Raw genomic sequence first — 24,428 nt, forward strand, 5'->3', positions numbered from 1 at the left:
AGTGAAATCCCATACCTTAAACATCATTGAAAGATTTGTTTCAAGTCTTTGAGATGGTTGCTTCGCTTCTTGGAGTACACTGTTATATCATCCAGGTAAATCACTACAGATTTATTGACTAAACCTTTGTATGCGATGTCCATGGCTCTCTGAAATGTAGCGCCGGCATTGATCAAACCAAATGGCATCTTCCGATATGCGTATGTGCCCCATTTAGTTCGGAATGTGGTTTTTAACTGATCATCGGGATATACCAGCACTTGATTGTATCCTGAAAATCCATCCAAAAAAGACATTAATTCTGAGCCTGCTACTGCCTGTAATATCTGCTCCATAGGTGGGAGGGGAAAATTGTCTTTTTGACAGGCTTTGTTGAGATTCCGGAAATCAATACAAATTCTAATATCTCCGTTTTTCTTCCTAACGGGTACCATATTGGAGACCCATTTGGAATGTCTGACGGGGAAAATTATTCTGGCTCTCAATAACTTATTTAGCTCAGTTTTTATCTGATTTTCTAAATTGGGGTGGATTTATCTGAGTTTCTGTTGGACAAGTTTTTCATTGTCAATCATAGGGATAGTATGTTGAATGATAGAAGTGTCGTATGTCTTCAGCTCCTCGTAATTCCAGGCAAAAACATTTTTGTATTGTCTCAAAAGATGGATATACGCTAATTTTTCTTCAGGGGCTAGGTCGTGGCCTAGATTAATGTTTTGTGGTTTCTCATCGGTTCCTAGGTTTACTAATTCGTAGTTCTGAGTCAAACTGTAGAGCTTAGAATTGGTAGACCTTTTAAACCGACTTTTCAAATCATATAAGTCTTCTAACTTAACCACCGATTTAGGTATAACATTATCAGTGCTATTTTGTTGTATTTGGTGATCATGATGGTCTTCGTCAATTATTTGATTTGAGTAGGATCCTTCAGAAGTGAGGAAATTTACAATGTCAGGATCGTCATTGAATACTCTCCAGTTTGTGATGTTGTCAGGGATGGACGGTCTAAAGATTAATTCTATTGAGAATCTATATGGACTAAAATCTTCGGAGGGAATCAGTCTAGAGGCTACGTTAGCTAACAGGTCTGCGTTCGCATTTTGGAGTCTTGGGATTGACGAAATATTGAATGCTATGAAATGTGCAGTCAGATCTTGTACTAAAGATTGATAGTGCTTCAAATGACCTGATAGGCAATGTATGGTGTTACGTACCTGTTTGACGACAATCTCAGAGTCTCCGAAGACTTAAAGGTACTTAATGTTCAACCCGATTGCTTTGTATAGGCCTTGCACCAAGGCCTCGTATTCCGCTGTATTGTTTGTGCAATCGAATTCAAGTCTGCACGTAAGCATGGTCTTATTTCCGTCTGGGCTAATCAGAACGCATCCTGCTCCTGCTCCCTCGTTAGATTTAGAGCCATCAAAATATAATTTCCAAAACAAAGATGTATTTACAGGTTTATCTAAAAAATTAACACACTTTGAATTATCAGTTTGGAAAAAAATTTCGACTTGGGACAAAACTGAATTTTCTAAGGTGAGGTATGAGCATTGAAATTGCCGAGGAAAGAATCTACCGAGTAATTGCCTATGATACTGCTGTTGTATGCTATTGCTTCATTTTCTCCCTCCAATTTCGTCACTATGTACTTCTGGTGTAACTCTCGTTCAACCTTTATTTGATTCAGTTTACCATTGTAGGGTAACCACATGTGTGACCAGTCGGTTGAGAAGTATCCATGGAGCTTTTCGGACCAATCCCTGCTAAGAATCAAGCCATAGAATTCTGGGATATTAGCTACTAGAATGTCAATAACCTGACATACCTTCGGTTTAGACGACAATCTTATGGTCACTTGATTAAGTTCACCAATCACTTCGACTTGAGATCGATCAAGCTGAACTATGCGCACTGCGGATTTTTGTGGTTGAACAGTCAACTTGGCACATATTGATCTGGGTAAAATATTCGTTGAAGCACCAGAATCTACCAAACAATTGTGCACGTTTTTATTGAAAATTTCATAAGTGAGAAGAAAAGGGGGAGTGTGAGACCTTGATCTTCCTCCAATCAAGGTGATGTCATTTGGGTCAACCTTATTGATCGTGTTGGTTGGAGGTCTTCCCATGTTGTGGGAAGCTACAGCTGTAGGCAAAGATGTAGTAGGCACGGCATGTAATTCTTTCATCATTATCTTCTGTTGATGTTTCAATTTGCTCAACTCATAAAGAGTGATATTAGCCCTAGTCTTTTTCATGTCATCAATAATGTTGTACTCCATTTCATCCGACACAATCAGTGTTCTTGATGAAGGTGTTTGATCTGATTGGACTGGGCTAGATTGAGTCGCTTTAGCGGTCGTTTTCTTTGTTGCGACTTTATCTTTTGCTGCAGGGCTTGCGCCCTTCTGCTTAGGGGTAGTTTGGGGAGGATCAAGTTGATTTTTGCTTCGTGTGCTAACCGGAAATGCTTCTTGATCTTCTTCTTGCGGGAGGATGAAATCCCACATTCCTTATAGTTCCATAACTTCTTCGTCATCGGTCTGCCCTTCAGTGGTATTCTCTTCTTCTTCCTCTTCTTCGGATTCGACGTTTGAGATAGCATTGGGTGGTTTCACATCCATTGAAGGACTTCTTTTAAAAGCTCTGTAGGGCTTTTTTGAAGAAGTTTCTGCTACTTGTTTTTTTATGTCAATCATCTCATTGGACATGGTTTTTAACACTTTTTGTAATCCTTCCAAATCAAAAGGGTCTTTCGTTTGTTTCTTCTTGGGGCCTTCCTTGAAGGAGACTTTCTTAGATTTGCGTTCCTTTATCGCAGATCTTTTTTCCAGGGCTACTACGTGTTTCTCTACTGCTATCGCCTCTGTCAAGTTTTCAACTAAGGTTGTCTTATTTGCTCTATCCACGAAGATTGCCAAGTTTGATGGTAAGGCCGTAATATACCATTGACATCTCACTTCTTCGCTGGGCTGGGAAGCAGCGGGAATTTTGTTGAGGATTTTATTGAACCGTAAATTGAAATCTTTGATGGGTTCTCTAGCCTCGGCTTTAAGATTGGATAGGTCATTGATTAACGTCCTCGTTGATCTGTCATCACCAAACTTGGTAAGGAATTGACTTTGAAAAATGTCCCAACTTGTGATAGACCCGGAAGGTAATGAAAAGTACCATGACCCGGCTGTTCCTTGCATTGTGTAGGGAAAAAGTCGGACGACAGCATCCTCGTTGGTAACTCCGTTGAGATTAACAGAAAGCATGAAATTATTAATATGCTCTTCAGCTAGCATGCCTGCTTCTGGATTGAACTTGGGTAGCCATTTCTGAGGATGGGCCGGTATTGGGCTCAGGGGTGGAGGCATTAAAACTGCCCCAGGATTGTTCCATGGAGACTGGGCCATCGTTGAGCTGCTAGTAAATGAAAGTGCAGAGGATGATCCCTGATGCTGGGAAGATGAAGATATTATGATCTTTGATGATTGAAGAGAAGGGGTTGTGGAAGATGGATGAGTGGTTTGGAATGAAGATGTGGGTGGCTGACTTCGCGGTGAGGGAGTTGAAATGGACGACATAGATGAAAGAGTCTCACTGTCAGACTCTGGTGGTGTTTTCCTTACTCTTTTCCTGGTGGGGAGAGGGAATTCAGTTGGCTGGATGCCAAATTTTTCACTCTTTAATCTGGTCAGGGGATGAGCAGGATTGTACTGCGAAGTCACGCTGCTTTGAGATTTATCAGACCTCTGAGTAAAAATAGAAAATCCCTGGAGTTTGCGAATCAGAGTTTGAACTTCAGGGGGTTCAATGGTAAATTGGTCTGAAATATTAGGGTATGTAGCAGCGGTTGATACTCGAGTGACTTCTGACTCTGGATTTAAACGTACTGGGGAAGTCGGGGGAGTTGATGAGGGTGATTTACTCTCAGAATGGTGTTTAGATTTTGATTTAGGTGCCATTCATAGTTCGGGCCCTCCTTCTAGCGCCAAATATGTTGAAGCCCCGAAAATCGGATCGACAACAAGGGGGATACCCACCCGGTCCGGACCTTGGTTGGCAGCTCCTTATCCGTTTGGTATAACGGGTCCGACTGGGGATAATGGGACCAGTTTCCCAATCTAAGGGGTGTGTGTGTGTAGAGTTGGATGATGCTGATCTAAGAGTATTTAAAGCTAATTTAATTCAAACTTCTAAACTAACTCTATGCTATTGTAATCTAATGAGAAACAACACATCTAATCTACGCTAACCGGGGGTGTATTTCTTCTATTATGCGATCTAAAGAGATTTCGAACAATAACTGGTAATAAAGATCATTCAGCTATCATAAGAATAGAAATCAATTAAGATAAACCACTCTGCCTAAAAAGTTAAGCAAAACAGTTGTGAACAGCATATCGCATAATAAGTTATTCATATATCAAACACAAATAAATGACTCCACCGTACAGAAGTGCCAAATGGTAACCCACACATTCATGCATTAACATATAAACAACTGAAAACTGCATATCACTTTAAGAATATAAGCAGAAATTGGTCAAGAGATAAAAGTACAATTTATGACTGGTTTCACTCATAAGCTTCAAGCAATAACGATTTATCTCTACTTGTTCTAACATCTACTAAGAGTACAAAAGTGCAACATCAGTAGCAAACATTAAATGCAAACATTGATAAATCTCGATCCATCCATTCATCAAAAACCCCCTCCAAGGGTGCAAAAGTACATGTTCTGAGGACAAGTTTTTTGACAAATTTCCGGACCCTTCTCCAAATGCCTGAGAAGGGTTTAAATACTGCTAACTAATTAATCTTAATTACATAAATTTAGGACACGGTTTCAAATGACCGCCCTTCTACTAAAGCAAATTTATTTCTAAAAATTGAATCTAATTTCTAACCGTTTCTGTATTTGCTCCTCAGTGTTGTAAGTAATGCAACATTCGCCTGGGAAGAGTCGGCTGGTTGTCTTCTCCTTTCGTTTGAGCTACGAAAATAGAAATAACAAGAGCTGGCACCTCTTTCTGACAAACTAGAAGATATTTTCGAAAATCTTCCTCTGGCTTGGTGTATTCATTGTGTGTATACTTGGTAATAACCCAAATTTCTCTCAAACTGATTGTGTTGTTGCTATTTCGATTTCCGGCCTTGCGAATGACTGAATAAGTTAGGGACTTTTCTCTCTGAATAACATTCTGTATTGAAAACTGCTTCCGTTCTTTGTTCCAGGCTTTTCTGGTGCGTTTTCCCTCTTTAGCGTTTTTCTTTTTGCTTTACCCAGTCTAAGCTTCAGGATCTTTTGTAAACACGCTGCTTTTGTGCGCCTTTGACTCTGAGTTTTGGATGCCCTATTGACATCAGTATCTGTTGAGTGATACTCTGGAATCCGCGATCCTGCTGCATGCGGCATCCGTTTGCGAAGGCATCTCTTCTCTGTTCTCCGAGTATTGACGCTTTCCCCTTTTCCTTAGATGTTTCCTGCACATTGCTTTATGTTAGTTGTTGTATTACAGTTTACGCAAAGGAAAAGAGTAATGACGAAAAGATTGACATGAAAGCTTTAAGCTCTAATGAATGCATAATCATGACACTCATAATGAACTGATTCTTCGAAAAACACAACACAATACTTCTTGGAAACTTTGGCGTACAATCATTAATTTCTTTTAAGGCGCGCGCCCAATTTTGGTCTACAGACAGCTTTCCTTGAACACTGTGTCGAGGAAATTTTGCGATGAGTGATTTCTGCGACTCGCATCGCAGTATCGAGGATTGTGTCGTCAAGATGTGTCATCGCAGGAATTGATGATCGCATTCATCGCAGATCGCAATATCGCAGATCGCACTTAATCATCCAATCATTGTGTGCTGCTTATGCGATGTTGCGATATGCGACGTCGCATATCGGCCGTCGGCGATTCCTTAAGTTTTTCATTTAAGAGCGCTTCACAATATAAGCGATGCGATGAATTTCGCGTCGCTTCTTCGCAGCTTATTATGCGCATAGGAAAACGTCTCACTCTCTTCTCGCGATGCGATACAGCTTTAGGGAGTTAAAATACAAAAATTTTGATAAAATGTTTTTTTTGGATTTTTTGTTAAGGGTCCCCATTTGCTTGGTGTTATTGCTAATACCAAACAAAGAGGGGGGTTGTTGGTGACCACAACAGGTTCCGAGAGGAGCAACCCTCCCCGTGGATACAACTTTTCCTTTATTCATGTTGCTCTGCTTAGTTGGCCCTGATTTCTGAACCTAAGTCCATTGATCTCCTTTCTCCTTCTCAGCTCCATCCTCTGATTTCTTTTTGCAATGCTTGGCAAAATGCCCATAGCCATGGCAGTGTTTGCATTTAAATGGGAGTTTCTCGTAGTCTATCACTTGTATGTGTGTCCAGTCAGCCACCGTGAGTTTAATGGCTTCAAGGAGACTTTCCTCTGGGTCTATTTCTACACAAATTCTCACACAGGAGTAATGGTCTCTTCTTTCTGCTCGGTCGATGTATTTGCCTAACTTGTTGCCTATGGTTTCTAAGGATTTAGGGTTCAAGCAGTGCGGAGGTAGGTGGGGCAATCGCACCCAAACCGAAACGGCCAAGGGCACATCCTGAGTCGGGTCAAAGTCTGGAGTCCATTGATTTATATAGAGACCCTGAGGCCCCATGAAATATGGGTCGTTTCTGAATATGAGGTTCTTGCCTTCTGCTACTTCAAATACGAATACAAAGAAGCCTTTACCGACGAAATGGCTTTTTATTCCTTCTTTGACCAGTGAACGCCAGTTCCTTTGCACCCAGGCTTCTACCGCTTTAGGCGAGGGCCATAAGCCTGTGAACTAGCCAATAAGCCCTCATTCTGCTAGGTTTAATGCTGCTTTGCAGGGTTCTTCAGTCAGCAGAGCAACTGTGGGGATGGATTCCATTTTTTTTACAAACTTCTGTTGGTTTTCGGTTGCTGACCGTTTATTGCATGTTGCAACCAGATTCTGGAATGCAGCTAGCTCAGGTGGCAAGGGAGTTTCCTTTTCGCGACCCCCTCCTAGGGCCATGACTCTAGAGCTTCGCGCAGACTCGTGGATGGTTGTGTCTCTTTACACGCTCCCCGGGCTTCCTCCTACTGGCCTTAGAGGCTGCACCAGGCTCCCGCTATCTGGTTCCTCTCGCGCAGGCTGCTCCCGCTTCCCGTTTGTCTATCCTTTGCTTTTAACACTAACTACACTCAAGTTCATTGTTTTGATTCACCGCATTTTGATTAATATTGTATTATTACTAACGTTATTGTATTATGTTTTTTTTTTCAGTTAGTATAATATTATGAGCACAATTAAATTAATAAAATAATTGATTGATATATGTATAATTATTATATATTTTTATTTAAAAAATAATATTAAATAATTTGTTTGAATTTTCCATCCATCAAAATAAAAATTTCAATATAAATTAAAAATGTGAAATATCCTTTATGAATGTTTTATCATGAAGGGGCATGTTACAACCATTGCATTATTTCATTAAAAGAAATGGTAAGATAACCTTAATACATCTTCCAAACCCCAACTCCATCCAAAGTCTAACAATATTGTTATATATTCATTTTATGCATTATATAGTCATACATCCAAAATACAACAAGATTGTTATATATTCACTTTATTTATTATATAGTCATACAAGGTTCTTAATTTTCAAAAACTTAATTAGCTTAAAGTTGACTAGGTTCAGAGGAAGTAGGGAAGGTTGTCATTCTCGAACCGGAGCGAGGAGCGAGAACTGCGGACGGCTGCTGCGCGCGCGCGAACCTGAGATCGACCTCGGCCTGGGATCGCTTGATCGAACTTCAGCATGGACCCTCCGGATCCACCCGGTGGGGATCCGGAGCTGCAAAGAGCATTCTCCAATCTGGTAAAGTCTCTTCCTCCGCAAAGACCTAGACCATCAGCAACAAAGTTTGTGAAGAAGCTTGATGTAATACAGGAAGTCCAGCTGCCTCCTACCATTCCGCGCATGGCAGCCATTTCCTTAGCAGAGAAAGGGTTAATCGGGCAATTTACAGGACTGTGGCCATCACCCAGAACAGTGCAAAGATGGGTCGAGAGAAACTGGTCGGACAAGATCCAGGGTAAAATATCCATCAGATTCTGTGGCAGAGGATATTATACTTTTCATTTTGAAACCAAAGAGGATAAAGATCTAATATTCAGAAATGGGCCTTACTTTATGGACTCCAGAGGCCTCTACCTCAATAAATGGACTCCGGATTTTGATCCAGAACTTGATATACCAAATGCGGTCCCAGTTTGGGTTAGATTGCCTCATCTTCCCCTTCACTGCTGGGGGGACGACTCGGTCAAAGCAATAGGAAATGCGGTTGGGAAATATATAGATCGCAGTGAACCCAAAGACAACATGCAGGCGTGTGCGCGGATTTGTGTTGAAGTCGATCTGGGTCGAGGACTGCCGGAAGCGATCAAACTGAAAGTTGATGACTGGTGCCATATTCAGCAGTTGGACTACGAGCAGATACCCTTCAAATGCAAGGTATGCCACGAATATGGACACTTTGCAAATAGATGCACTAAAATAGTTAATGTAGAATCTGATGAGCAGGATGGGCAATGGGAAACTGTAAAAAGGAAAAAATCATCTCCACCCCTCAAATCTTCGGAACCTGAGGCCCCTGGTCCTTCCCATCAGCATCCTCCCCGTCAGCAACCCTCCCTTCAGCAACCCTCCTCCTCCCAGCAACCTCCCCTTCAGAATCCTCCCTCATCTCCTCGGCTTTCCGACCCTCCTATCCCTCCATCCTCTAATCCCTTCGTGATCCTCTCCGAGGCTGATTCTGGGCCTGATTTCCCTTCCTCTGACCCTCCTCTCCATCCTTCTTCTCCCACACCTCTCAGCCCTCTCTTGATCCTCCCTCTTCTAGGATTACCAGGAGCTCTTCAAAGGAACATGGAGCGCCTAGTGATGTTCCTAAAAAGCATGGACCTGGCAGGAAATCGGCTAAGCAGCAGAGGGAAGAAAATGCTCAGAAAGACATAGCCATGGGTTCCCAGACTCCAATAGAGTCATTCATTCTTGGACACTTGGAAAAAGAAAATAGTAACAAAGGCAATGAGAGGCGGGCACCTCTCCATGTAACCAGTAAATCATGATGAAAATACTATCTTGGAATAGTAGGGGATTAGGGCACCCCTCCAAGATAGCAGCCCTCAAGGATCTAATACACAGTGAAAGTCCTGAAATCGTTCTTATCCAAGAAACAAAGCAAGACCAGTCTGAAATTAGCAGAGTAATAAGCCAGCAAAAGCATTTCAATGGATGTGCAAGCGAAGCAAGAGGAGCCTCAGGCGGCATTCTAACTATGTGGGACAGCAATAAATGGATCTGTGATTCCACCAGGGTCCATCAGAACTGGATTCGAGTCACACTGGAAAACAAAACTGGCGGCCCAAAAGTAACAGTTTACAACATATATGCGCCGAATCAGTACAGAGAGAAAGAAGTGTGTTGGAACACATTTGAAGAAAGTATAGAAGAGGAGCAGAACAATAATCTCATTATAGCTGGAGATTTAAATCTGGTGATGCACGCCAACGAAAAAAGAGGAGGGAACTTCATCCCGGATCCTTTCAGAAGACAACTTGAGACTATCATGCAGGAGAAAGAACTTGTTGATATCAGACCCAAAAACCGTAGGTACACCTAGAGTAACAGAAGAATTGGCGCCAGCAATATCATGGAGCGTCTTGATAGGTTCCTTATAAGTATAGCATTCTTATCCACCTTCACTACAAGCCATTCAAATACTCTCAACGTTTCAGCCTCTGACCATTACCCAATAACACTCACTCTCCATAACCAATGTCAGTTAGGACCCATACCCTTCAAATACTGCTCCATTTGGAATCGCTCCTCAGCTGCAAAAGATGTGGTGCGGCAGGCTTGGATTCAACATGTGGAAGGATCGCCAACTTACATTTGGGAGACAAAATTGAAGAGAGTAAGACAGGCTCTAAAAAATTGGGCAAAGAACAATTATCAAGAGCCTGAGGTGAACAAAAAGAAAATTAAGCAAGAGCTAGAGGAAGTGCAACAAAGAATAGAAGCTCTTGGGCTATCCCAGCAAACTAAAGAGCAAGAAACTAGATTATATTCTCAGCTGAGTCAAACTATAAGGGACGAAGAAACAAAATGGAGACTGAAGTCCAGGCAACTCTGGTTGCAAGAGGGGGATAAAAACACAGCTTATTTCCACAAGCAGGCCACGGTTCGAAAGGCCAAAAATACAGTTAGCACAATAAAGGATAATGAGGGGAACAGTTACAACACTCAGGAATCTATAAAGGAAGCAGCCACCAAACATTTTAATAGCCTTCTGACTGAGGACAAAGGTGAGGAGGATTATTCAAGCATGCTGCAACATCTGCCCAAAGGAGTCACTCAAGAAATGAACAGCAGTCTCAGAAAAGAAGTAGAAGAAGAAGAAATCCAAGCAGCAATTTGGAGCTTACACCCAGATAAAGCTCTAGGACCTGATGGGTTTCCAATCAGCTTTTATAGAGAATATTGGTAGATGATCAAAAAAGATCTCTCAAAGATGATTCGTTGGGTTCTTAAAAAAGGCAAAATGGGGGGATTTACAAATTCCACCTATCTAGCCTTAATCCCCAAAGAGAACAGACCTTCCACCTTTTCAAGATTTCGACCATTATCTCTATGCAACTCAGCATATAAAATAGTCTCAAAAATTCTAGCATCCAGGCTTAAGCCATATCTCCCATCCCTGATCTCAGAAAATCAAGGGGGCTTTCTCCCCAATAGGCACATCATTGATTCTATCATTCTTGTGCAAGAGGCCATCCACTCAAGTTTAAGTAGAAAAGAGAAAGGGTTTGTTCTTAAGCTGGATCTCGCCAATGCTTTTGATAGGGTAAGGCATTCCTTCCTGTATGCTGTACTTCATAAAATGGGATTCGACCCCTCCTTTATCACAATGATCAAAGCTTGTATAACGGATCCCTGGATCTCCCCCTTAATTAATGGGAGACCGTGTGCTGCATTCCAATCTTCTCGTGGCCTTAGACAAGGCTGCCCCCTATCTCCTTACTTGTTTATCCTTATGGCTGAATCATTCAGTCAAACCTTGGATTACAATCGGAGAATAGGTCAAATCACTGGCATCAAGATCGAACAAGGAACAAAGAACATCAATCACTCTCAATTTGCAGATGATACTCTCTTAATAGGAGGAGCTTCCACCACTATTGCAAGGCGCTTTAAGAAGATTTTAGACCAATTCATGGATTACTCAGGTGGGAAGGTCAATCAGATAAAAAGTTGTATATATGGTTGGAACACACCAAATCACATCATCCATAACATTGCAAGTATATTTGGAGTCTCCTGCAAACTAGTCTGGAATCATTTCTCCTATCTAGGGATGCCAGTAAGTATGGGACCGCTGAAAGCTGATACCTGGAATGAAATTCTTGACAAAATAAAGAGAAAAATCCAGCAATGGGGCACCATGTGGCTGAATCCAGCAGGGCGCCTAGTTCTTCTAAAATCAGGTATAGCTTCTCTACCCATATATCGGTTCTCCTTATATCAAGCTCTGTTGTTTTTTATCAGAAAATGGAAAGAGATCTCAAGCATTTCCTTTGGCAAGGAGGGAAATGGAAAAAAAAAGAAATTCAATCTTGTAGGCTGGAAGAACATCATTCAATCTCAGGAAAAAGGAGGATTAGGCATCCGCTCACCAAAATTGCTAAATTTAGCACTTGGAGCAAAAATAGTATGGAGGTTGATCACTGGGCCTGTAGCGTGGTGGAAGAAGGTTTTAGAAGCAAAATACCTAAACTGCACAAGGCACCAACTCTTGGAGACTAATATACCCAGCAGGGATAGTACAAAAATTTGGCAACTCTGCAAGAAGGCCATTACCTTTATGTCTCAGAATATATCAAAGGTCCTAGGAGGGGGGAGCAGCATCAACTTCTCCACAGACAGAATTTTAGGGCACCAACCCATTGAAACAAACATGGAGGCAATCCCTGCCATAAACTGGCTCAATGGCAAAGGAATAATGCACTTGGCCCAAATATCTCATTGGGACAACCACTCTCAAGCATGGACAGGTTGGAACTTTCCGGATCATCCCAGGGAGCTAGATACTAGCCTCACTATCCTAAAGGATCTTCTACACAGCAAAGCTCTGATCCAAAAAGGCAAGCATGATGGATATCGTTGGGACCCAACTGGAACTCAATACACGGTTAAAGCTGGCCACCAATTTCTATGTGAGAGCAACTTCCATCAGGAAATATGGAACCAATGGAAACTTGTTTGGAGAGCAGAAGCCCCCCCAAAATCAAATTTTTCATTTGGTTGCTCTTGAAAGGAAAAATATTAACAGCGGAAAACTTAAAGAAAAGAGGCATAATGGGGCCATCCAAATGCCCAAACTGTTGTAGATCAGAGGAAACAATCCAGCACCTGTTTGTAGAATTTCCAGTGGCTAATGGATGTTGGAGAAAGATGGCCTCAATAGGGGAAGCTTCCTGGAAGCCTCAGGCAACTATAGCAGAAACGATACACAAGTGGAAAAAGAACTGTCCATGGAAAGAGAAAAGGAGTAAATTGGTGCAAAGGGTATGGAACACCATTCCCCTAACTCTTTTATGGCACATTTGGTTGGCAAGAAATGGAAAGGTTTTCCAGGAGAAAGGCTGCAATACCAGGATAATTTGTCATAAGGCAAAAATGCTAGCGGAGGAGACAATCACAAATCACACAAAAGGCAAGATTGAGGCAACCAATTATAGCATAGAAGAGAGAAACCTGATCAGCTATGTTTTAGAGAATACTGCAAGCGCTCAGAAAGCAAATCAAGCAAGAACACAACTGAAAGAAACAAGCAGCTCATGGAAACTAAGGCTAAAGGACGAGGAATTTTCAAATTGGCTGCGAAATTGTAACAGGTTCTATTTATTTTTCGATGGAGCTTCTAAATCGAACCCGGGCCAAGCTGGCGCAGGGGGTCTAATCTGCAATGCAAATGGAGAGAGCATGCTTCATTTCGAATGGGGGCTAGGAGAAATTTCCAACAACAGGGCAGAGGGATTAGCATTATACCAGGGCCTCACGCAGCTGCTAAAGCTAGGGATACGAAAAGCAGTGGTTTTTGGGGACTCAGCTATAATTATCAGGCTTATGGCGCAGAGACAGAGCACGCCGAATATCCTCCTCCAGCAGATAAACCACCGGAATCAGATCCTCCATGCTTCAATGGAAGAGATCGAATACTATCACATCTTACGGGGCTTGAACAAGGAGGCTGATAAGTATGCCAACAGGGCATGCGCGCGCTCCAAGGGCAGCCTGAGTTGTAATAACATTGTCTCTCTGCAGCCATTACCATGAATCCACAACGGTTAGTTAACAGCAGGTGTACCATAACTGACAGTATTAATGACATCAGACAAGAAGTCAGAGCCGATGACGGAGCAGGTAAGGTAGGCAGGATTTGGATCAGCGACAAAATCAGAACATCGATTCATTACATGGAAATCAAGAGAAATCCAGCAGAGAATCGTCCTTGCAGTAAGATCTCATTTGCGGTTCATGATACGCATTTGACCATCCTGTGGACTACTTCGAGCCATAACCGGGCACTTTCCCGCCCACACAGCATGCAAATCGTTTCTATTTATACCTCAGATGGCAGAAACACCCAATACATTAAGAAAATCAGTCTCTCCAGGCATCAGAGCATTATTGTTCCCGTTCAGTTCCATTCAGCCCGAGGGAGTTGTTATTGTGACCAGCAGAAGCATAACAACCCTGCGAGAGTCGTGATTGCAGTCTGCAGTAAGCTAAGAACTCAGAGAACCCGCGCTAAAGAAGCCAACAACGCAGACAGGGAATTTTCAGAGACAATGGCCCGTTCAGAAGATTGCTTCCACTGCAGAGACCTTCAGGCAGAGTTCGAGGAGCTGAGAGCGCAACAACGTGCACTGGAGGACCAAGTCCGAAGCCTGGAAACGCGAATGGAAGACCAGTTCAGAGTACTCAATGAGAAGTATCGGGCAGAGATCAATTTGTTCCTACACAGAGTCAATTCTCTACATGAACAATTCAGCAACTTGTCCAACCGGTGCAGTCATGCAGAAGAATCGATAGTAGTCCTCAAGTTCATGATGGACAAAAAGTTCAAGGAAACCCCTTCTTCCTCCAGTGCAAAACAGAATGATCCGGACCCATACCCAGATGAGTCCACAGCAAGGAAGATCAGCCATATAGAAATAGACTAATTATGTTTTGTAGCTGTAAATTTTGGTGCTTGCAATATGTAAGGATTTACAGTAGTATAAGAAGCCTTAGAGGCAGGAAAATCAGAACAAGGAGCAAGGAATGGACCCTTTTTGTAATTCCTTGGATCCATGAAGTTCAGGAAATACTGTATGTATGGCGAACAGCCTCTTCTTTTTTCAGATTATAATATAGCAACCGAAGTTTGTCTAAAAAAAAAAAGTTGACTAGGTTCAGAGATTGATTTTTTTAAGGACGGGTGTAATTCAATTTTGAAGTGCACTAAGTAGCCACTTATTATTTTCATATCTTTATCTTTGCTAATTATGATTGGTTGGACTTTTTTTTTCCTGTTAATGAGATTTAATTACTCAAATCTTCGAAATGTCATCATTGTTGTTGTTTCTAAGCTCATGATTTTGTTTCTAAGATGAAGTTTGAACTGCATCACGCCTATACGAGTGATTATGAGTGAGGGTTGTTGCAATACATAAAAGATTGTAGAAGTTTTTATGAAAAACTATGTCATCTTGTTAATGATGAAAAATGCTATAAAGTCATTTTCTTGAATGTCATATTTCTCATTCAATGAAGACAAGGCAATTGCCTAGATTTGTTGTAGGAAGACCTTGAACTTCATTAAAATGGGAAGATTCATCTTTGATTTTAGTAACTAATTCAAAAAGCCTAAGCTAATGGATATTGCATGGTGTTAAAGGTCACAAATTAGCTAACCACAAACACTTTGTTCATTAAAAATGCCAGAATTTCACAAGGACGATGGTAACATTGCAAAATCTAAATTTTGATAAATATTTGAGTAGTGTACAATATGCCCGTTCCTTATATTCTTAAATGTAAAGATGATTAAAGGAACTATGAAACTTAGAATTTAGAGAAAGCCATGTGTAATTTGCTAAAATATATATGAGAGAATCTATGTGCATTTATTTTTCTAAATGCAATTTTGGATTACATACTAGTATGTGGAGGTTTAAATTAGATGTAAGATGGATTGCACTTAATTACCCAAAAATATGGTTAAGGAGAATGCCAAAGATAAGAACACTGCAAAGGAGAAACAACTCGCATTAACAACTAACAAATTTGAGAATAATCTTATCGAAGTCTTTTTCGCTCTTAGTTTTATTGACAAATTCAAAGTTAATTTTCTCCAAGATATTTTTAGAAATAGATGTAGCACAAGTTCTAATTGGTGATAGAATGAAGGAGGATTTGTTGATTTCTCCTAGGACCCATTTGAAAAAAATTGGGAGAAGAAACTTGATTGATTTCTCAAGATGAAGTAATTGTGGCAAGGAGAGACAAATGGATTTGTTAATATGATGGTGTTATATCATTAGAGGAATTGATTCGAGAGGATTAAAGGATTGGTGCAACATTGGAAAGGGGATTCTTCTTTTCCTATAAGAAACTCGCTATCATTGTTAAATTTCCATGAAACTCTGCAACGACTTAAATGAATAATTGAAAACTTAAAGTAGTTTACTTTCACCAAGATATAAAGTCTCTTAACAATTCATATGTGGCGGAATAAAAACACAGAGATAAAACCACAAGCACAAATTGACACATTTTTTCTTGGGAAACCCAACAAGAAAAACATGCTTGCTTGATGTGGTTATTGTATTGATTGTCCTTGGAGCGATTGAATCTATTACAAAGTAGTTTGTCTCTCTTGAGAAAGCATCATGCTTCTCACACAAAACTCAACGAAAATAATTGATCTTGGTTCATGCACACAATTGATCCTTTTGTTGCCTCCTTGACTTGCTTTATAAACCCTCGTAGTTTGCCTCAATTTCACTCCTCCTTGGCCTCCTTATCCCTTGCATTGGTCTCCTATTTCCTAGTGCACTTCTAGACCCTATTTCTTAGCGCACTTGAGCTCTTATTTTTTAGGACTCGAGCTCCTTTCTACGCACAACCAATCAACCCTAAATCCTAGTGCACTTGTATTCCTATTCTTTAGGACACAATTCATGCACTCCACAATCAAGGCTCTCTCACACTAATGCATGAGATTTAACTTGTCACAATCCTTTGTGCACAAAACAATTGTAATTCACTTATGCATTCGTCCTTCCTTTATAGATTCGATCCATGTTAAATTAGGATAGTTCAAATTTAGAACTTGGGTTGTGATAGCAAGTTAACTAAGAGTGTTACTTATTCTCCTTCCAATCATCACTGGAATTGTTAACTCATTCTCTCTCCAATCAACATTGGAGATCCAACTCGCTCTTCCTTCAATCAAAACTGAAGACTAACTCACTCTAACTGAACTGCTAACTACCGCCTCATTTTTTAGTCAAACAAATGAAGACTTCACTTAAATGAAACTCCAACACTACTAATGAACTTGTGATGCTTATTTCCATATACTAGAAATTAACTCACCACAACTAAAGTTTATCTCCTTAGGACAATTAGAGGTCTTTCTGGCCAAGGTGCGCACCGAAGAAGACATTCTCTCACTACATTTTTCAACACTCCCTTTTACTGAGGAATGTACTTCTAGAAGAAGCTCCTCCACCTAGATTTGTCTCCAACACCACCACAGTCTATGTCGTTTTGGTTGCTCCCTCTGAACTAGAAGACTTCCTTGCTTTCTCCTGCAAACTTTGATCTAAAAACTTGTTCTTTCCAACTATGCTCTATGATTTTATCACCTCATTCATAAGTGCCATGTACCTCGTGTACCTTCGTGGTTGCTTCCTCTGGCTAAAGGTGGTATCGGGAGGTCCAACTCTCTTTTGATCCTCCCAAAACAAATCTTATGCCCAGTTGGCTCGAACTCCCCCTATACTGGGAGTCATTGACTAAGTGGTTGCCTCCACTCGCCCTAGGCTCTACTCCTCATCATCCTGCTAGTAGGCCCAACTTAAAACTAGATGAGACTCAAATTGAAATGGTGGCTAAGGCTCCATCTTTAGTATCTTCTTCTCAGGTACTCTAATATGTTCTTGCTCTAAGGACTCCCTCAGAGCTCTATTGTCCTCAACCATCGCTTCTCTACTATGTGCATATCCTGCCTTGATACTTAAGATTGAACCTATGTTTACCTCGAACTTGTAGAGATTCTTCATCCTCGCACCTATCATCTGCTTACATCCAAAAGCTAAACATTGGAGGTAAGCCTTACCTCTACTGAAAATGACATCATAACCCTTGTCCTTAAGGGTTGCTATCAAAACAAGATTATACTTTAGTCTTGGAACATAGATGACATCTTTGAGATAGAGAGGATTACCTGACTCCCTCTAAAAATTGGCAGTACCAACTCCTCTAGCTGCATACGTGCCATAACCTCCTAGCTCAATCTGAAACTGCATATCCATCTCCTTCATGTGGCGAAGATTCTTCTTACTCGTGGTCATGTGGAAGGATGCTCCTGAATCAATATACCATACATTGTTATCTGTTGAGCTTTCCATGCAAGCTATCAATGAGAGTAATTTGAATCAAAAAGGGAGGAACACTTAATCATAAATAATGATTATGTATTAACTTCAAGATTTGTTTGAAAATTTTAAGCAATTTGATTTTGCTCTCTTTATATAAATTGAACCTAATACCTTGGAAAGCTTTAGCAATTCCTTTACTTAAGCAACTATAGCAAGTAGTCCAACGTTTTGAATCTTGACTTGTTCACTCATCCAGTTTATGACAAGAAGGGAATCACTACATCCCTAAAAGGATCGCATACCCTACCTAACGCAAATTTCTTCAATGTTATTGGTTTCACTCCCATATTTTTCTTCTAAAGGAAAGTAATTTAAATCAGAAAGGGGGGAAAAACCAAAACCAACAGTGTTATTTTGTCCTTGACAAGCTCCATCAAAATGTCACCAAGTAATAAATTTATCCACTTGTACTTCACCTAGACCTCAAGGAGGAATTCGTTCGCAGACCTCCTTGTAAAGGTAAAGTAATCCCATCACCTAAACACAAACTTGGAAAGCATGGAGTTGTTTATCTTCGAATAAACATGCATTCCTTGCAAACCAAATTCCCAATAGGACTAGACACAACATTACTCAAATACTTTTTAAATCCTTCCTTGAGAACCAAGACTAGAAGCAAGCTTCAAAAGTTAACCAATGTCAAAGAGAGTCAAAACCAAAAAACCCTTCAACCTCTTTCCAAACCTAAAAGAAATAAGCCCAATGCAATGATAGACAGGAGTTTGTTTCCTCGTGAATTTTGTAGAGGGAGCACTTACTCAGTCTCACCTCATCTCTTTTTTGTAAATGGTCTAAAGTCATGAGAGTTTGTTTCCTCATGAAGTTTGCACGAAGAGCCCTTGATAAGTGCTACCTTACCTCTTTTTTGTAAATGGTCCCAAGTTAGGACCTTGTTTGATAGAATAAACTACATAAGCAATTTTAATTTTGTAGGTGCCTTCACCTTCCATAGAGCTTTCCACCACCAATGGACTACAACATCACCAATTGAAAAAAATGCTTGATACCCCAAGTTTGCAATAAAGGAACCTCCTTGCTTATGAAACACTAAAATAAAATCATTAGCTCATATGAACTCCCATAAAGTCTATTGTAAACTTTATGTAATTTTGATAATAAACTCTCACTACCTTATTTTTCCTAAGAAAAAAGACCCATACTTATATTCACGACGAAAGAAAATACATTTTGCATATACACACCTATATGTGTGCATTCACCATGATCTACCAAGATCCCTAAGTGGCAAAAAAAATTACATAACATATTCTTATAAGCATTCAAAACGTCTAGCCACACAACCATGGAGTGGAGTCAAAGATTGAAAAAGAGAAAATAAATTTATTATACAAGGAAGAAGCTCAAGTAATATATGATGCACTTATCTTCCCCTTATTCTCTTTCATTTTTTGGACCTATTGTTATTCCCCAGCTTTGGGGTCCACTGGAACTAAAGCCATATCACTCACAGATGTCTCTAGAGGATGCTCTTTGTCCAAATCAAAGCTTTCATATATGTGAATATGCTTAGTGCCCACAGTGCCATCCTCTTTGTGTACCATATTTATCCATATTTATCTAATGATGTGACTCTTGATTTCTGCTAAAACAATCCTACTCTTAAAGAGAGTATCATTAATATTCTCATCCTAAGTGCCCCCTTCTTTTGTTAGATCCTCCATGGTGTCTTCTTCTTCCAAGAGATGTGGATCTGAAAACAATCATCCCATTTACTTATGAGCCTTTTCTTTCTTGGGATTTATTTTGCATGTGGGCATGCATTTTGAAGATGCCCTATTTGAAAACAAAAACGACATCTAAATGTTGTATTCTCATAGTCCAAGGCTTGTGATCATTGAAATTTTTTAAGTTTCAAAATTATATGTTCTCGTAAACTTTTGTTGAGGTCAATCCCCACACATATTCTAGCATAAAAATAACTCTTAATTCTTTCCATGTCCCTCTTTTTGAACTTACCCAAAGTGTTTCCAATACCCTCAAGAACCTACTGGTGCCAAAAAGAAGGGGGAGGTTTGGAAGTCTCACCCAAAACAATAGTGTTGTGACGACTTTATTTGTTGCATCAAAATTTTGAAATTATGGAGTTATAAAGAACCCTACTCTACCCTAAAACCATGGCCCTTCATCTACAACAAAATCCATATCCTTGTGTATCAAATTATACAATGAAAAATTATTTGGAGGATAAAAATCATAAATGTGTCCAACTAGGGAAAATCCACTAGTGTGAGGCTTTTGCTTTGGGCCAAAAGCCATTAAATCTAAAGATAACCACTTTAGATTAAAGAACCATGAATAGAGAATTTACTTTTGAAAGGTTTACTTCCATGGCAAGATAATGCTTCATTTGGTCAATAATGTAGGGACCTAGAATGCTTTGAATCTAGTCTGCTAAGGACAAAGACTTCCCTTTCAATCTTTAAAAGTGTTACATTTCCCATTTTGATTCATGTGTCTTAAGTACATGTTACTAAAGCTCCTCATGAGCCTTGAGGTAAATAATAATGTTGAGTTGTTTTTAATATTATTGTTTTGGATCTAGGAAGAATCATTGAGCACCTTCCATTCATATTGAAGACTTTGATACTCTATAGAAAACCCCTAATTTCTCTCAATGGTCTAATTTAAAGAAACAACAAAGGCAAGGCTTTTTGTCCATATAAAACATGACTTCCCACTCAAGCTCTAAGTGGAAAGTTACGTACAAATTATGGACATTTTCACTTGCTTTATTAGTAATGCATCCAAGGAAAAGTGAATCAAAATCACCAACAAAGCATATAACCAAATAAATATGAGTTTGAATTTAAAAATTCATTTCCCAACCACATCAATATTTCATATATATATAATCACAATCTCTTTTCATAGAATTTGAACAAATAACTTATAAAAAATAAACTTCACAAAAACCAATCATTATACAATTCATAGATATTTATAAAAATTAAACTTCACATAAACCAATCAATATACAATTTATATATTTTTAAAAATTTCAAATTTACCTTTCCATACTTTGATTTTTGAGTTTATTCAAGTATCTCCAACTTCAACTTCACAAAATTAAATATAAAATCCCCTACTTTTTATAGTATTTTGTTATTTTTAAATTTTATTATTGTTATTAATATATCTAAAAGTAAATTTAATTTTTTAATATTATTTAGGTTTAAATATAATTGTTAAATTTGGCTCTTATTTATCTATTATATATTATTGGAGTTTTTTTAGATATATTTTTTAGTCAATTTGATCTAAATCTCCCAATAATTTTTTAGAATCACAAGTTCCAAAAATAAACTCTCCATAACCAAAAATGCCCTAGAAGGTTTTCAGAGTTTAAATCCATATATGATAGCCCTGGATGGCGACCAGGTGTAGGCCCTGAGAGGCAACACAGGTGGAGGCCACAGGGCCGAGATCGTGACAAGAGGTCGTACAGGAGGTAGACGACTAGACGAGGCAGGCTCGAGGATGTCAGTAAAAGATGCGCGGAAGGGGACAAGTGGAAACTGAAGGAGAATCCGTTTTTCGGAATAGAGAAGCCAATATCCTCATGAACACCCTCAGAAAATGACTAAGGGCGGAGAAACGGGATTAAGCTGGAGGGTAAGCTGTGCTGCCGCTCCCCACCCTCAGCGCGCGATCACAGGTAGGTTTGGGATGGGCATTTTACCTACTAAGCAACTATCAAGGAGTAGACAACAAAAAAATGGTCAAACCCAACGACACAGTTGATCTGGACCCCGAACCTGGCGACATTCTGTCAGTCTGGGGTTTGGAAGTAACGGACCAGAATATTGAAAGGTATATTTGTCCAGCTGGATGAACTGGGAGGAGGAAGGGAGGCTCGGAGGCGGTATGGAAGCAGGGTAAAACCCTAGGCCTGATAGAGGAGAGCTTAGGTTTGTCCTTCCCAGAAAGCCGGGAGAAGCAGCAAAAGCAGCAAGCAGAACTGTCCTTGTTGGAACATGGAACGGCGAAAAACGATAATCTCCAATTAAGTATTGAACCCTCTCATCCTCTTACTCATTTTTACTGAGGAGTGCTAGCGGACATTGTAATAAGTTGTGGGCTAAGAAGCAAGGAGGAATGGAGATCAGGGCCGATACTGGGGGGAGATTTAGGGCAAGTTAAGAAAGGGTCTAGGTCGGGGTTGATACAATGCCAGCCGGAAAAAAACCCGCTCCCTATCAGTTGTAGCAAGGGTCCACTACAAAATTTGGTTACTGAGGACGAAACAGCGGGGGCTCTGAAAACCACTGAGGTTTTAGACGAGATCTGGAAGGAATCAGGGGAAAGGCTAAAGAAGGGAAGGGGGTTAGAGTGGACAGAGGTGGAGGATAGGAGAGGAAGTGGGAAGTGAGACCGCGAGGAGGTTTTGATTCGGGATGTAGGAGCAGTAGAATACAACCCGGGAGGAGGAAGTTTAGACAAAGGAAGTCGAAAATCAAAAGAAGTAGGGAGTGCAAGATCACTTCCGGTCGAAGCAGCAAATGTGGAATCGATCCCACAGATCAGGGAGGAAGGGCCACGATAGAGGCAGGCGGGGGAGAAGAGGAAAAAACCCAAAATAATTAAGAGAAAGGATCCCATAGAAAACCTGGTCCTTGGAATGGACGTGCAAATTGATGAAGCCATGGAAGTAGCGGACTTAACTTTGGTTGGAAGGGCACGGGGGAAAAATATTCCGCTAAATTCATACAGGAATGGACCTCACAAAACTAGCAAGACGCACCGAATAATGCATATCAGGTCACAACATTGGTGAAAGGATGGTTTATGGTCAAATTCGAAAGAAAAGAAATTGTGGAATGGGTTCTGGAAAGGAACTAGGCTTTCGGGAACCACCCGATCTTATTCAAAGATGGAGTCCTATGTTTGATGCACAGAGGGAAAGGGTGGATGAGCTACCGGTTTGGGTTCGTATGCTAGGGCTCCCACCGTTTCTGTGGGTAGAATCGGTATTCAGAGCTATCGGGAATCACCTTGGGAAATTCATGGAGGCAGACTTGTCATTTTTGCATACCAGAGACCAAGGGATGGCACGTATACTAGTCAGTTTAAATCCTCGGGCAGGTTTGGCAGAAGAAATACAACTTCATTACAAAGATTATAAGTATGTCCAACAACTAGACTATGAACACCTACCATTTCGATGTCACAGGTGTCATATCTATGGACATATGGCAAAAGAGTGTCTGATTGGCTTCAAAAGGCGTAGGAAACAGAGGAAGGCAGACGTAGAGGCTGTAGAAGAGGAAGATACAAAGGAAAGGCGGACAGAGGAATACAAGGAAGCAAATCAGATGGACATAGATAAACAACATGAGCAAGCAGAAGAGGGCATGGGAACACAGGAAACAATCATCACTGAAAATCAACAAATAAAGCAGCATGAAGGACTGGGGCAGGACCTAGAACGAGCAGTAGAAAATAACGGGAGCCTTCTTCTCAACAAAGAGGGTACGGGCCCAGCCTCAACCCTACCTTTATTTATTCCTGCAATTTCTTTAATAGATGTTAAATCTGGGCCTAGTCCCTCCAAGCAACAAAACGTGGTTGTACCTATTTCTAATTCAGGATAACAATCAAATGGAGAGTATTATCACATCAATTCCCCACCTAGATATGAACCGTGAGTATGTCCTAGATAAGGGTCCACAAAAGACTGAAGGAATCATATCCTTCACAAGCCCTTACAACCTCAGACCTCAAGAGAAAAAGCCCCCTCCCTGGGATGATGTGGGGGGAATTGATATGCAAACCACCCAGTCAGGGGAATGCAAGGTGAGAGGAAAGAACCAATTTGTCAAAGGCTCAACTAAGAGCCAGAATCGATATAGCAGATGGAAAACAAATGTCCATCTCTAGGGTGCTTAGAGCAGCGAAATCCCCCTCAGAGGTTAGACAATGATCATTCTCTCTTGGAATTGTAGAGGTTTAGCCAGTAACCCAAAAAAACTGGCACTAAAAGAGGTAATCTGGAACTATAACCCAGACATTTTTCTGCTCCAAGAAACTCTAGGGGATGGAGAAGAAGTCATAAAAGCTCTTGCAAAGATTATGAATGGTTGGAGCTTTCACGCATTGGATGCGAAAGGTCACTCTGGAGGTCTAGCTATGGGGATCAAAAATGGAAAGTTTAAAGTGCTAAATACCTGGGGGATGGACCAGGTCATGGGGATAGAAGTTTTATCCCTTGAACTCGACATCAACCTGGTAATCCTAAACATTTATGGGCCTTGCCAGAGTAGAGCCCTTTTCTGGAAATCCCTATTCTCTAAATCACTGTTGAACAACCCTAATTTGGTGATCGGGGGAGATCTAAACTTCTCCATAGGAACGGCGGAGACTTGGGGTCCCTCAGCCAAGGAAGACCCACTCTCAAATTTTTTTACAAATCTTATTAGAGAAAACAAGCTGTTGGACATAAACTTACTGAAGACAAGACCCACTTGGAGGAATAGGAGAATAGGGGAAGATCGAGTTGCAAAAAGATTGGATAGATTTCTCCTGAGAGAGGAGGCTGCAGCAAAGGTTCCAGCCTTTCGTCAGTGGGTGGGTGAAGGAGGAGCCTCCAATCATATGCCAATATTGTTAGA

At 40.5% G+C, this 24,428-nt stretch overlaps 1 protein-coding gene across 1 annotated transcript; it reads left to right on the forward strand.

Moving 5' to 3' along the window:
• Window positions 1-9,737: 9,737 nt before the first annotated feature.
• Window positions 9,738-10,574, forward strand: LOC149205081 (uncharacterized). Its single transcript, XM_089397294.1, has one exon. It carries the CDS (start codon window positions 9,738-9,740, stop codon window positions 10,572-10,574), a length of 837 nt encoding a protein of 278 aa, XP_089253420.1.
• Window positions 10,575-24,428: the final 13,854 nt, after the last annotated feature.

Source organism: Pinus tabuliformis, chromosome 1_2 (genome assembly GCF_031772625.1).
Source record: "Pinus tabuliformis cultivar Carrire ecotype Pingquan chromosome 1_2, CPIR1, whole genome shotgun sequence".
Taxonomy (NCBI): Eukaryota; Viridiplantae; Streptophyta; class Pinopsida; order Pinales; family Pinaceae; genus Pinus; species Pinus tabuliformis.